General features: G+C 41.2%; 1 protein-coding gene across 2 annotated transcripts; it reads right to left on the bottom strand.

The window, feature by feature from the left end:
* Positions 1-4,720: 4,720 nt before the first annotated feature.
* LOC139300694 (polyserase-2-like) lies at positions 4,721-15,400 on the bottom strand. Of its 2 annotated transcripts, none has more exons than XM_070923859.1 (10): positions 15,331-15,400; positions 11,538-11,558; positions 11,088-11,250; positions 9,701-9,969; positions 8,785-8,930; positions 8,433-8,703; positions 7,989-8,163; positions 7,417-7,670; positions 7,125-7,222; positions 4,721-6,195 (listed from the first exon to the last, which is right to left on the bottom strand). In XM_070923859.1, exons 1-10 carry the CDS (start codon positions 15,383-15,385, stop codon positions 5,884-5,886), a joined length of 1,764 nt encoding a protein of 587 aa, XP_070779960.1. In that variant the 5' UTR covers positions 15,386-15,400; the 3' UTR covers positions 4,721-5,883. The 2 variants fall into 2 exon arrangements, with proteins under 2 accessions (XP_070779960.1, XP_070779961.1); XM_070923860.1 differs by having other exon boundaries at positions 7,989-8,160.

Here is a 15,400-nt window from a genome sequence, read left to right as displayed (position 1 = left end):
GCATGTCCTGTTTTTTGTACATGTGTGGGTGATTTTTACTTGTCTTCAGTTTGCAGTAGTTTTTTGACAACCTCAAACCTTTTGTTGACGATTATACTCATCACACTGGTGTGAGTTGCATCTAAGCAACTCTTAAATTCTTTCACTGGACGGAGTTCATTTATTTTAGTACTGACCAAAGTACCATTTAAGTACTTTTAGTTTACATGAGTATTTCTGTTGTATATCAATATATTTCTACTTGTTTCTAGTCACTTGCACATGAAGATTTTGCAGACTAATGATTGGGATCCAGACAAAGTACCATTTTTAGCCCAATTTTTACAAGCACAAAAATTGTTCTTGTATTAAATATAGTGAATATAATAGAGGTCAGTGGGGGAAAACGAGGAGACTTTGCTTGTTCATGTGTTTGATTAGATGAATTAAAAAAGTATCAATAACTAAATCAATAAACATGTTCCAAATCTTAAATTCTGATTAAGTTCTAAATTACTTTAACCTTGAAACATTGTTAAATGTGTACACCCCCTGGTCCTGAGCGTTACACAGTGGTTTTCTTTCATTCATGACATTTAATCTGCCCAGCAAAGTAATATCAAAGAACCGTCTCCGGTCATATTCCTCACAGCAGTCTTCGTTTCCGGTTCGCCCTGCTGTGCACGTATTTTGTCCCTTCCAGGGACCCTTCTGACTCCATGGCAACGCAGCTACCGCCACAGCTAATCCCGTTCGTTTTCAGCTGCAGGCGGCAGAATTTGCTCTTTTTCTACAGTTAACGATAAAACAGAAAAATGTGACTTTACTTAAAACATACCAACGTGTAATTCTTTTTACACCGGACGCGTTTATGAAAGTACGGGACCACACAGAGCGGTAAGATGTTAGCAGTGTTAGCTGCCGTAAACATACAACCGCTCGTCCTGTATTCTTCTTTCACAAAACTTCAGTTATCTCCAAGTTATGTCATTTTCTTGATTTAGACATTTTCATAAGCATTTAACACTCTGAGGTACTACTCTATAAGTACTTTGATACTTGAGTCAATTTTACTGCTAATAGCTAGCTACTTGTGTACTTTTACAGTACGTTGGAAGCAGTGTTCTTTTGCAGTTTGGTATTTGTACACGTATCGAACAAAGGATTTGAGTACTTTCCCACCATTGAAAGTCGGAGAAATTAAACGGAACCAGACATCACATTTTGTTTTCTTGCCCCGGTTGTAAACAGTTAACTTGTCTCGTTTCAGTGCTTACAGTACTTGTAGTTAAATATCTAACGCTATACTCAGTGGTGGAAAGTGTATTTAAACTAGATCCTTTTCTTAAGTAAAAGTACCAATACAACAATTTCAAATAAAACATATGCAATCAAAATTGAAAAAGTAAAAATACATCAAAAGTAGAAGTAGTGATTGTGCATATATTGTGTGTTAGATTCTTACATAATATATAATATTTGACCATTATTATTATTGTTATTATGTTTTTAATAATATACATTACATTAATGTTTAGCAGTATTTACTTTGCAGTTACTGGTTAAGAGCTGATTTGAACTGTTGATATTTGAGATCATCATGTTTGTGATTACATTTTAAATCAGAAATCTAACTAGTAACTATAGCCGTTAAATAAATGTTTAAAATACAATACAGCAGCACACACATACTTCAGAATTGTACTTTAGTACAGTACTGGCTATACTAAACATAACATTTTAACATACCCCACTCAGATCAGACAGAACTTCCAGATATGACGTGACGCCTTGTGACAGTTAAAGGTGTCTTCTCAGAAAAGACAATGCAAGTAAGCAAGAATACTTGGATCTTTCATCCGGATGCCATTCATGAAATATTTACTCAGCTCTACTCCGTCAGATGGAGTTATACATGTCTTTGATCCTGTTCTTCAGGTGTTGCCTGTTTGGGGGCTTGCCATCCCTCTCCCAGCAGTGCTGATGATTACTCTGAGTCTTTACATGATCGTCCTGGGGATCGGGCTGTGGATCCGGTCCTGCCTCAAGGTTGGTGCTGCTGGTCCAGTCACAGCCTTTTGCTTTCTACAGTTGCTGAATAAATGAAATGTGTTGTTTACTGAAACTTGCTCAGATGTAGAGGAAAATAAATAGGAAAGTGGACTTTGACCTCCAGTTTATTTATGATCAGGATTAACTCAAGTCACTATGTTCCACTGTGTCCTTGTTTTTCACCACACACAGTAACAGTGTCAGTGTGACAAGTGATGCCGATTTTTGTCGCCGTTTTCTCTCTTCCAAAGGACCGCTGTTCTTCAGAGTGTGGTGATTGCTGTCCAAACATTTCTATATGTGAGCAGTGCTTCAGATTGGCGGAAATGTGTGACTGTCGGCTGCCAACGCTGCACTCATGTCGGGCTGAGCAGTGCCCTTCTCCTTCTGTAAGTAACCTCCAAACACTCTTATCACGAAGGGTTTCAGCTAACAAGCAAAGCATAGCATTAGATCCATTTCTAAGGCAGATGTTGGTTTGATTTTATTTCAGTCTGCTATGAAAATCAACTTACAATAGAATAGAACTTTCTTGTCCCACCAGGTCTGGGCATTTGTCCTTGTCTCACTAACTTGCAAAGACCAATGTGTAGACATTTGAAAACCTTTTCTCTCCATTTTGTTCAGTGGTTTCCTCCTAAAATGGGTCTGCGAAAACACTCTCCAGAATTCATGCAGAAACACATTGTAGTTTGGATCTCTGAGTTCAAGCTTGTCAGTGTCTCTTGTTGAATTGTTTTTTCCCACAGTGTGTCAAATGGGACTGTGCCTGCACCTGTCAGCCTCCTGAGTGTGACTCCTGCAACTGTCTCTGCTTCGAGATCAGGATCAAGTAGAAGAAGAGGATGGAGGTGCAGTAATGCCATCGTCAGCTGAGTGACTACAAGTACTTCAGCTTTTGAGTCCTTCATGAGGCCTTTGTTAGAGTTTACAGTGGAGAGCGAGTGATGCAACAAAGCTCCCCGGACCTGAACCGGAGACGTTGCGCTTCATGGTCAGCACCTTAAACCGGTCTTTAAGTTCTTGCTGAGCGTCAACATGACTACTCCTCTTTGACTACTTCCTCTTTTAACCTTTTACCTTTTAAAGAAGACTGAAAATGATTCTGTTGCTGCCATCAGATGGCGCCCCCTTTGTAATGTTTAAATGTACTTAACAGAACAGGGTCTCCTCAGTGTCAGCAGGGTCATCTGCTTTCACGTGTTGAAGGCTTCATCAAAGCTGCTGCTAGAAGTTATCTTCTGCATTTGTTCACTATCCTCAAATTTGATTGTTTGATTATTCATTGTATTCAGAAGGAGTGGGCGATATGGATAAAACCCTCTATCACAGTGTGGATTTTGTATCACGATATCTATATTTATCTTGAGTTAATGGATGAAATAACCAGACAGGAAATGTGCTTGTGTTTTGCACACTGATCGCTTAACTAACACAGTAATCACAGATCGGCTCACAGCATGTATTGTCACATCACACAACCCTAGTATTCAGGTTTCCCTCTGAAACGGTTTTTAAATTGTCACAGAATGTTAAAACTCAAACTAGAAAGGACATCTGTCCACACCACCTGTTGTTTAACTCTGCGTTTTGAATATGAGAGGCATTTCGTATGATATCTTTTATTTTTGATGAAAAAGTTGTTTCACAGCACTGCATTTAGCCTTACAGGCTTTCTTCTTGACTCTACATCGGTGGGATCAAACTGGGTTTGTTGCTGGAAGAGCCTTTTCTATTGTATATTTTTTACAATGGTTATGGTTTATAACCATAGTTATAGCTTAAAGCTGTTTTCATTGACAATAAATCTCACGTGCAGATCCAAACCAACGACCTGTCAGTGCGTCTCTTAGTCCTGTCTGACTTCCTGTCTGTGGCTCTCAGCTCATTGGTTCCTACTGAAGACGTCAATCTTTCAAAACACCTCACGAATATATGTTTAAAAAGACTCAGTCAATTCTTAAAACAGCTGTTCACTGTAGTTTGTAGGATCAAGTCATTGTTAGTTTTAGTCTTTTCATGCAATTTGTTGTCTAAAATAAAGACAGAATATCACCAGACTTGTACTTTAACGTTAGAAAATGGTGTACATGTACGAGAATGACTAAAGTGAAGTGGCTTTGTGCTGTTATTTTATACATCCTGCTTTTTGAAAGTTTGATTAAATTCAGAACTGTTTCAACCGTCAGTTGATGGAAGTTCTCATGTCCAGAAAACATTTAGCATAATTAAAAAGAAATTAAAAAGAACTTATTTTCCCCGATGCTGTCGACCGGGCGCAGCACTGCCAACTGTCTTTCTAAGTAGTTTTGAGGTCCTGGTACTATACATGAGTATTTCTAATTTGGGAGACTTTACTTTTTAAAAGGATTTTTTATTTTACTTTTTGTTATTAAATTTTCTGTGTTCTTCTCATATTCTGTTCCCACAACTCATGTCCTCTGCTTTAACCTACAGACGTCTCCTGGCTGGCTTTATGCTGGCACTGAGCCTGTATGGAAGGCAATAGTCAACAACTATCAGATGGATTGTGATGAAAGGTGCAGCCTCCAAAGTGATCATACAGGTGAATCAACAGGTGTCTGAACAGTTTCAACACAAACTGAACTTTCTAACCTTCATGAAGGAGGATTTCTTACAGGACTGTTGGATCAGACTCCGTTTGAGGTGCAGCAGAGGTGCTGTGAAGCAATCAATCACGTTTATTTGTCACATGTAATCATGTAAGGTACAATCACAGTGAAATGTGACGTGGTTCCTTTGATGAAAATCAAGCAGACAGTATGATCACTTCATTTAAAGGCAGGTTATTATGACAAAAAGACAGTGCAGTTGTATTCCATGGCAAAGTTTGGCAAGACTGAACATTTATCCTTCAAACCAAATAATTCTCAATGTAAAGTGCAGCTTAAGTATTTTTACAGAAAACATTGTGTTCACATTAAGTGAGGTGTCGCTTCAGATAGAAATGTACTGTTATGTTACAGTAGCTCTGGTAATATGAGGTAGATGATGGACAGGCTGATCATTGTCTCTGTGTTCCTCAGACCTCTAAAATATGCTTCTCCAAGTTTTTTCCAATCCATTTGTTAACAACTGCAGGAAATTCCATGACAGCTGATTTGTTTAATTCTTTCTGCATTGTGATCAATAAATACCGTCTCTTCTGGGATCCCTTTTGGTCATTTGAAGGAGAAGTTTTATGTAAATGTCTGGATCAACCAGGACGTAATGAACAATCATTCATCAAAATAATCTTCAGTAAATAAAAATTATATATTACAAAGACATCACACATTTTATCATTATATTGATTTTAAATCCTAATAAAAACAAGTGCAGATACTCTTAAGGTCCATGTAGCTTTAAAACCCATGAAATGCTGGGATGTTAGGCTGCATATACATACATTTGTTCAGTGCTTCTTTAACCATTCATTCTTCATTTTAGACTGAAAGCAACAAAAACAAAGTCAAGCTTGTGAGGACACTGACCAGATGATAGAGCTAACAGGATTAATCATGGTTTCATTAATTCTACTCAGGTTTTGAGTATGTAGTGTGTTCGCACTGAAAAAGTGACAAAAATAAGCACAGTATACTCAAAACAGTCAGTGTGCAGACTAAAATGTTTGATTTTTGAGTGTGCTTTGGTGGACACTCCAGTGGAGAACTGTAGGAACCCTGAATGCCTGATTTAACGTCACTCTGTCCCCAGCGGTCACCAACAGGCACAGTGGAGGATTAGTTGGAGGAGCGTTAATCCAACATCGTCTCTCAAATTCAAGGTTGTTTACATTCATTTGTGCTCGTCACATCGTGTAAATCACCGTTTACAGTTAAGTTGGAGTTTCTATGAGAAGAGGTGGAGACACATGGAGAAGATGAGGAGGTGGAAGAAGAAGAAGGGGGCGTGAGCGGGAGCGCCCCCGCTGGTGGTGGCCAGGTTGGTGGCAGCTGTGGTGGTGCTGTTGCTGCTGGTGGAGGCTGGAGATAAGAAGGTCCCCACTGTCTCAGCCAGGAACTTCTGAAAGTGGCTCAGTTTGGTGAAGACCATCACTGCAGCTTCTCGTGTTTGCCTGGTGCTGTTGTTTTCAAATGATAACACTGCTGCCTGGAACCACGAGCCGTCCTTCTTACACATCATTGGACCGCCAGAATCCCCCTGAACAAACAAACAAGACGGTACATTTAATGGCTAATTTAACATCACGGGACAGCAGGTGAACAGACACATTTACAGTGACGTTGATCCATGTGCATTGTCCCTGAAAATAAAATATACACAATAAATAAACAAGAGATAAGTAAATATGAAGCTACAGACGGGAGACACACTGTAGCTTAGCACAGAGACTGAAACGGGGGGAAGCTAGTCTGGCTCTGTCCAAAGACAACAAAATCCACCTACCAGCACCTCTAAAGCTCATGTTACGCTTCAGCTTTTTGCAGATTAAACAGAAAGGATGTAACATGTTAATTAGTGAGCTTTAGAGGTGCTGGTAGGTGGCTAGCTGTTTCCCCCTGTTTCCAGTCTGTACGCTAAGCTAAGCTAAGCTAACTGGCGGCTGACTTTAGCTTCATATCTAGCGGACACACTTGAGAGACCTTTACTGAACAGCAGCCACTGTGGCCACAAGTGGCAACTACAGAATAATGGGAAATGATCAAATGCAGCGTAACAGCAGCATGAGCATAGAACTTATTTATTTTCATTTGTAGGAGGAAGACTGTTTTGTATCGTCTTTCAAAAGTTATGCAGTCTCACTTTAATGAACTCATTGTCCAAACTTTACATTTGAGCCCACTATCTAGCTCGTAAGAAAACGTTCACATTGTGCCATGGACTGAACTCCGAAGCTAAAAACTAATGTTTAGAACCAGAAGAAAATATCTCCAATTCCATGACAACGGGCTAACTCCATCTGTCAATAAAGATCATGTGATATGAACTAAAGCTTCAGAAGCTACAGTTTAGAGATTGTTTCCTCAACTGCTGTTTCTAAGGTCAAGAACAAACTTTGGATGTGAAGTTATTTAAGGATCCACAAATACCTTGATCAAATAGAAAGACATATTGCTGTCATTACTCACCTGCTCCAGTGTAAAAGTTCCTGTACAAATGGTGTCAATCGTTGACGCATTCCTACAATTTACCACCGAAGTCTGGAACTCTTGCAGAACTTGTTCCTCTAAAGTTGGGAAAGATCAGAAAATCAGAAAATTATGAGAAACATCTGAATCAAGCCCAGATGGCAGGAACCTAAACTAAACGGGCATACATACTTTTACCAATTTGTTCGTGCCAATTACGATGTACAATGGCCTAAATGTTGAATCTGAAGAGGTGAAATGATGCAGAGAGTTAGCATTACTGTGGACTCACCCCCTCCTCGCCCGGAGTTCCAGCCAGCAGCCCAGCACGTCGAGCCCACGGTGAAGGTTTGTCCGTTGTCCAGGCAGATGGCCTGGATGTAGTCGGACAGGGTGGGTCGGGTTGCCAGACGCAGCACTGCTACATTAGACCCAGTGAGGGTGCTCAGAGTGATATTTGTCACATTCAGCGTCACCTCAAAGGGGTTGGATCCATTCTGTCTCAAACGGCCCAAAACGACGGTCCATTCAGACGCTATGGGTGAACTGTGGGAGATAAAATGAGCTGAATCAGGACGTCTGATTGGTTTAAAACAAGGACTGGTCCTTTAATCTCATGTGCATGTGGTTAGGTGAAAAGTAAATGGGCTAAATATACAAAAACATATGATCCTAAAAAAATTGGTCTCCAATGCCTGTCAGTCAGTCGCTCCTCCAACTGGACGGATTGACATGTAATTTGGTTCAGACATTCGTGGCTGACATGCTAAACTGGGATGGTGCCTCACAGAGCTGCGAGCAAATGGCTCAAACATTAAACAGATTGGCATGATACCATCCATAACATCACTCCAGGTGTCTCACCTTGAGAAGCAGTTGGCGTTGCTCAACACAGAGTCCACGGCCACCAGAGTCCCTCCACACACGTGACTTCCATTCTTCTGTAGGCTTGCCATCCATGGCCAAATACCAGCTGTCGCCACCGAGCTTCCTCCCAAAAGACGTGAATTCATAGGGGCTTGGCCGCAGACCACAGCTGCTAATAAAAGATATTTCTTTAAAAGTGTAAAGCCTCAGACCGGATACTGTCGATCCATCATTACCATGTCACATTGTTTAGTCCCAAAGTTTCCAAATATACCATAATATAACAAGTCAAGCTGAATTTTGGGTCTTTGGTTTGAATATTTAGAGCTGGAACACGCTGATACAGAATATATATGAAACTGTTGAAAAATAGCTGATGTGAAGTACAAATGTAAGGTTAAAAAACAGTGTTTACAAAGTCTGGACATGGCAGGGACTCACGTTTGGCTGTGGTTGTTGGAGCTATGGTGGTTGGAGGTGGTGGCAGGCCAGGACAGGTGACGCTGAGGTCACCGTCAGTCCCGGTGGACGTGAAGATGACGAAGCCTGGCTGGTTGCTGGTGATTTGGCTGTTGATCCAGGACTGATACTGGGACACTCTGGTGTAAACTCCTGGGAAATTTGGCTGGGCACAACCAATTCCAAAACTCACGATTCCCTCCTGGATCCAGCGACTGCCCTGCTTGCTCACCAGCGGACCTCCTGAATCCCCCTTTAAGGACAGAAACATTCAGGAGGAGGAATCTTTGCAGGAGGTCAAATCTGACAGAAGCCCTGGTGTAAAAGTGATCACCTGACAGGAGTCCTTCCCTCCAGCACGTAACCCGGCGCAGATCATGTTTTCTGTGATTGTGCCCACTCCGTAGTCACAGTTACACTGTCTGTTCCCCACAATTGGCACCTCCACCTCCATCAGGTTTTCTGGGGAGGGAAGGGGCACTAAAGAGACACAAATACAGTTTAATAAACATGTGGTGAAATATGGTTTCACACAACACAGACTGTTAAATAATAAGTACATCAGGAGGTCTGTGGCACTCCTCAAGTACTGCCAGGTGTTTCTCTCTGAATCAAACAGACCATGTCGTAGCCCTTTAAGGGTACAATCAGTAATTCCAACATTAAACAGGAGGACAGGCCCACCACCAACCTCAGAGACAGACCCTAGATCCAAGTAAAAACAATGTTATTATTGATCTTCTGATGCTGTTTACATCACATCTCAAGTTTGTGAAAAGAAATCTCTTGCCAGATTGCCATGAAATGTAATGTGGATATTCATGCTCCCAAGAGGATGAATCCTAATATTTCTGTTCCTCTTGCAGTTTGCCATGAGCACATTCATGCTCCTCAGACAAATGAACGCTTTGATTTTAAGTTTCACTCTATTCAACTGCTCGACAGTTGGTGGCAGTAGTGCAAAAAGTGTAGAAATGGGGCAACAAAGGCAATGACGAAGAAGACATCTAGCAAACAAACATGGATGTAAACAATGCATAATCTAAAATCTTTAAAAAAAAAAGCAGTTTACTGCAAAAGATTATGACAGATTATGATTAAAAATATTCCTGAAAACTGTAAGTTACAGGAAGGTGTTGTTGCTCCACTGGGTAAAGGAAGATCTATAGTTTTGCATATGATATCTGAGAAAACAGCAGCCATTGTAGTCACATTATCTATGAAAAGAATCCAGTGGCTTCATGACCCACCTCCAGATCCAATGTTGCCCCAGCCGGTGACCCAGGAGTCAGTGCCGCTGTTGAAGGTGCTGCCTGGGGCTGCCAGGCAGACGGGCAGGATGAAGGTGGTGAAGTCCACCGGTGAGGAGAGCTTCAGGAGGGAGATGTCGTTGTTACTAGTAGTGGAGTCGTAGTTGGGATGATTGATGATCTGCGTCAACGTCCTCGACACCTCATTGGGGTTGGATCCCTGTTGACTCTGGCGACCCAGATACACAACCAGATTGTTTGTGTTGGCGCTTTGTGAGGTAATCAAAAGAAAAACAAAAGTTGTAAACATAATTTGTACCCTCAAATTAATCATTTGTGCTCTTTGCATGTGTTGCTATGGAGACCTCCGACACACCAAAGCTGATTTTTTTATGAAACTACAAAGTTTATTAAACTGGGAGATGGAACAAATGGAATTGGGTGATAATGCTATTATTTGGACGGCAGTATTAATTGGATAGCACGATTCATTAATGGACACGACTTGTTAGGTTGAGGGAACAAATTGATCGATTGAAGGTAAATTAAGGAGCATGTATTTAAAATACCTCCCTGTCAAAGTAGTGGGGGGGGGGGGGGGGGGGTTAAACCTGCAATAACTGAAAACCTTGTTTTCAGCAGAACCAAGTTGTTAACACAACATTAAAATATCTGAAATGTTGAACTTATTTTCACATCCAGCAGCTACAGAGCAACATGGTCCTCCATGTGGAGTCACCTGATGGATGAAGTCTTCTCTCTCTGTTAGCTCTGGTTCTGGTCTCCTCCACCTCCTGAGGGAAACATCTGGCTCTGTAGCTGCTAAATGCTACACTATGTTCAGCAGCTGGTCTCTGAGTCTGTCTGCTGTCTGTGGACCAGGACAGGTAGACCAGGAGCCGAGAGTGGACCAGGACAGGTAGACCAGGAGCTGAGAGTCGCTATAAAGCTCCGTAAAGCTGCAGATTCAGTTGATAATAATCTGTAGGTTCATCACTACCAGACACCCAACACACCGTCACATTGACATATTATCATTATAAAGACATGGATGATAGCTGCTTTAACCAGGATATGTCTGTTACACCAGAGGGGCTCTTGGGTCACTTGAATACCCTTCTGGTTAGTTCTAGTGCTACGTAGGACCCTAAAATGCAGCCTGAAGTCTTGGTGCCCCTTTAGAGCAGTAGTTCCCAATGTTTTTGACTGGTGGCCCCTCAAAGTCAAGCACTGTCTGTAAATATGAGTTGTTATCAGCTCAAGAAGCGACAGAACAGTATGTCTCTGTTAAGATTTATCCCGTGACCCCTTTGAAGGGCCCTGACCCCCGGATTGGGAACCACAGCCTTAGAGAGGCTGCATGGCATGTTGTTTTTAGTTGGCTCACCTTGGGACGCAGTGAGCCGCAGTCATCACCCATTCTCTGTTAATGAGGGATCCTCCACAGAAGTGGCCCCCAGGTCCATGCAGACTGGCCTGCCAGGGCCAGCTGCCTTCGGGGGCCACCTCTCCTCCAACAATCCTGGTGTTGAGCGCAGGCTGACCACACACTGAAGAGAGACAGATGATAAGAGTGAGCGGTACTGCCCCCTCCCTGGATGGACTCCGACTGGATTATAAACTTTAACTGTGGCTTGAGGTTATTATGATCCCGGGGGAGGGCTGGGATGCTCTCAGCTGTGAAAGCTAATATTCCTGAGTAACACATTTAAAACTGTTCTCATTTCGTTGTCTAGACGTTTCATTGCTTTTACTTGACTAACAAAAATGAAACTATAAACAGTCTCAACATGTTTAAAATGTCCCAAATACAGGAAGTAAAAAAACTTTGACTCACCACCTTGTTGTGAGAGAGACTCTGAAAAGAGAAACCAAAAAAACAACATTTAAAACAACAATTCTGTATGTATGAATATAAATATGATATGTCTCTTGCTATTGTGATCATCTGTAACATTTATTACTAAACTCATTCAACACAAAGACTTCTTTTTATTCTTATTATTTTGGGGGCATTTCTGCCTTTATAGACAGTGACAGTTGCAGAGAGAGAGACAGAGGGGGGGACATGCTGCAGAGAGCTCAGGACTCAGCCTTAGTTTACAGTACAGGCTCTGCCAGATGAGCTGCCGGGGGGGGCCACAGCACAAAGACTTCTGATCAAGCACCAACCATCAGTTCGGAAAAGTTAAAGTTAAAAAAAACAGAGAAAAAAGTGCCAGGAGAGCCCCACCCAAGTTGATGGCCCCTCTTCCATCTACAACGTCTTACATGTGATGTTAAATAACGAAGACATCCAGGTGGTTTGAGTGTAAACACTGGAACTGAATACATGCGTCACTGAAAGTATGTAAACAGGCAGCAAAACAAACAAAAAAAGGGTTTCGCACAAAATCCAGAACAGAACGACAGCACCTGCAGCGCCAACATGGCCTGCCATGAAATCTTGACTGAAGTGCAACTACTGCCAAGCCAAACCTTTCGAGTTGACATACTTTGCAACAGCCACCTTTTACACGCTGTCATGTTGTTTTAACGGATCTCTCTGTTATGTAGAACCAAGCTGTCCCATCAAACTGGTTTTACTGCCTCGTCTAATTCAGCTTTTTTCTTCTTCTACAAACAGAATACACTGAAAACAACGACACGAACACAATACAAAAAAGAAAACCTAGTGCGACCCCCCCACCCCGTCCCATACCCATGGATCCATTTGATCTGCCAACATGCTGAACCAGTACCAGCTCCAGCACCATGCACTCTGGCCACTGATGGCTGATTTTATCAACATGTGTGTTAATCCATCACTGTGACTGTGTGAGGCGCCTGAGAGGAGCGAGTCTCTTTGTTTCTTTGCCTTTCTGCTCAGACAGGAAACACAGGGAACATATTTCTGCTAAAGCATGTTGTTTGTTAGCCATCATGATGACAGACGCGAGGGAATGTCAGCAGAGTGAGGTAACCACACACTGACAGACCGCTGATGATCACTGACCGACTCACTTTACATGTATACGCAACATATATATGTTATACTACTACTGCTGTTACTGCTGCTAAACGTATTACTACTACCAAGTTGTATTACTACTGTTATTGCTATCATCTCTCTACTGTCCCCCAAAGAGCAGGACATTTATGTGTAAACAAAGCATTCTGAACGGATCAGCTGGAGTCAAATGATGGATTAAAGGTCAGCGAAGTCGGCTGGTGACGAGGCGGTTTTTGTTGAGCAGCATTATATTCCCAAAGACGTATTTCTATCTTCCGTCTTCAGTCTGCTTGATGTTGTTTGGATGTCTGCTTTTAGCAGTTTTTATCATGAAATATGGTTTTATGTAGTTTTCATCAATGGTTTTACTTTGTGGGTATTTATTTCCTACGTTTTGGTAGTCGGTGTAGGTTGATTATGATGGGAGCATTGTAATTTCCATGTTTCTATGGATAAATCAAATGAACCTTGAACCTCATCTCTCACCACTGCCGAGGTGCCCTTGTGCAAGGCATTTAACTCCTGAACCTGCAGAAATGTTTGTAAAAGTGTCCTTCTTTCTTTCTTTCCTGCGTAAGCGTGCAACACCTTATTACTAAAAAGAGAATACTATTTTATATGAATTACAACATAATTCAGCATCGTGTACCTACAGAAAACCATATCATGTCATTGTATATTACTGAATATGTATGTATATTGCTCCACATCTGTTTTAAGTTTGGGTGAAACATTTCGGTAAATTTTAGGTTAAAGCTCATTTGACTTCTCATTTTCCACAATTTCCCCAACATTCAGAGAAGGATTGGCTGTGACGTGGAGGACGCCTCACTCTGAGATGACCAACTGTTCCCCTCAGTTAACGCTTTGCAGTCAGGGACATAAGGAGGTGTGGCTCCATGAAACCCACCTACTGTACACATTTCTCTGAGCCATGATGGTGGAAATCTGTAGTCACACGATGTTGGTACAGTGGCCTCGAACATCCCTTCCAACAGCTTAAAGTTGCTGTAATCTATTTATCTATCTAATCTATTCATGTAACCCTGAGAAATTTCCAAATTTACTATTTAAAACCCTTAATCTTACTACAAGGACAGACTGAAAAGAATATGGAGGTTTGGGCTTCGTTTTCGTAGCCTGATATCAGACAGAATTGATAAAACTTGTTTCACTCTGACATCGCCTCCACTCTAACCGATTGGGGGAGGGCGTAAGTCCCGCCCGTGGAGCTGATTGGCTAATCGTTAGTCTTTCATTGGATTGATTGCTTTTCAACCAAGTAACCGCTGTTTCATGTCACGATGCCAGACCAGAAGCAATCCCGGATTCAAAGGTCTGGTGCCAGGCTGTCCTTTTGGTCTACTAAGGATCAAATTACACAATTATACCCATTAAAGTGACTGATCTCCTGCACACGTCACCTTCGTGTTAATGTCATTTTTTTAAGGTGGCTTTAAGTTGTAAAATTAAATGACTCACAGCATGTTAGTCTCTTCAAACCTCAAATAACTGAATTAATGTCAAACATCCTTGAATTAGTTAAAGGTGGAGAAGAATTCATTAGTATTCTACTGTCTACTTTCTCTGAAAACACACGGGGGGCTAATCTCAAACCCTCTCATTTCTCAATGTAAGAGCTTTTTAAGTGGTTTGGTGTCTTTGACAGAAAATAAATGGAATGCCTTTGATTGTCAAATCAAGCACGACTGAATGTAATCAGTAAGGGGTTATTTAATAGACTTTAATGGTTTACAGCTTATTAAAAAATCTCAGCTCCGGACCAATTTAAGACTAATTAATACTTATTGAAGCATGTTCTGCAGGTGGAAGATTTTGCGTCTGTTCCATGCGGCTTGTCAATCAGAAGAAGAAATCACAGGTGTGACATAGAGTATATATACAGTATATATATATATATATATATATATAGCCTCTTAAATGTTGTTGTGTGGCGATTATAATCACATTACACTGTCGAAAAGGCTGCACTTAAAGTTCAGAAGACTAAATAGGGAGGTTAATTAAGTAAACAACTTAATTAAAAAAGATTAAGATTTCTAACCTATCATGTCAAACAATTGCCAAATCATGAATAAATCCCTTGAAAACATGGTGGGCTGTGTGAAGTGGAGGACATACTGCTACAATGAAAGATGCTGCGATTCATAGTGACTGACTTTATTGAATTACTTGAATTATTTGAATTACGGGCTGTACAGTTTCATGCAGACATTGATTGACAGGAACATTTCACTCCCTAAACTCCTTTAAAATAATTACCTGCTATAAATACAAACTAGTTCAAGCTCTTAGTCACATCGATAATGACAGTGAGGTTGTTGATGGCAATGAATGTGTGTCCTTTTACTTTCATAAGAATTTACTCAACCTAGGCAAGACTTTTCTTCTCTCCTAGATTTGATCATTTTCATACATGCTTTGGTTTTGTACATCTTATTGCTCCAATTCTGTAAGAAGTTTAATTTGAATGCAGGATCTGCACTTGTGATACTTTTCCCTTTCTTGTGCAACAACTACTCTCACGTAATTCAAATATTCTACTTCCTTCTCATACAGCAGTCAGTGGATCTCAAACATGATTGGTTCAGGTGTGTACAGTGAAGAGGGTCCTTACCTTGTGTCAGGAGAGTCAGCAGAGACGCCACACAGATCACGTTGTAGAGAGCCATCACTGTAAGTCCATA

The sequence above is a fragment of the Enoplosus armatus genome, chromosome 17, assembly GCF_043641665.1.
Source record: "Enoplosus armatus isolate fEnoArm2 chromosome 17, fEnoArm2.hap1, whole genome shotgun sequence".
In the NCBI taxonomy this organism is placed as follows: Eukaryota; Metazoa; Chordata; class Actinopteri; order Centrarchiformes; family Enoplosidae; genus Enoplosus; species Enoplosus armatus.
The sequence above is the reverse complement of the archived record's forward strand: the minus strand, read 5'-3'. Positions and strand labels throughout refer to the sequence as shown.

Excerpts from the sequence above, each read along its gene's own strand:
- LOC139300694 (XM_070923859.1), bottom strand. The coding sequence starts at position 15,385 with ATGGCTCTCTACAACGTGATCTGTGTGGCGTCTCTGCTGACTCTCCTG. Across the intron at positions 8,704-8,784 it reads GAGGGAAGGACTCCTGTCAG|GGGGATTCAGGAGGTCCGCT; the intron begins GTGATCACTTTT and ends CTGTCCTTAAAG. Across the intron at positions 7,223-7,416 it reads GAACTCCGGGCGAGGAGGGG|AGGAACAAGTTCTGCAAGAG; the intron begins GTGAGTCCACAG and ends TCCCAACTTTAG.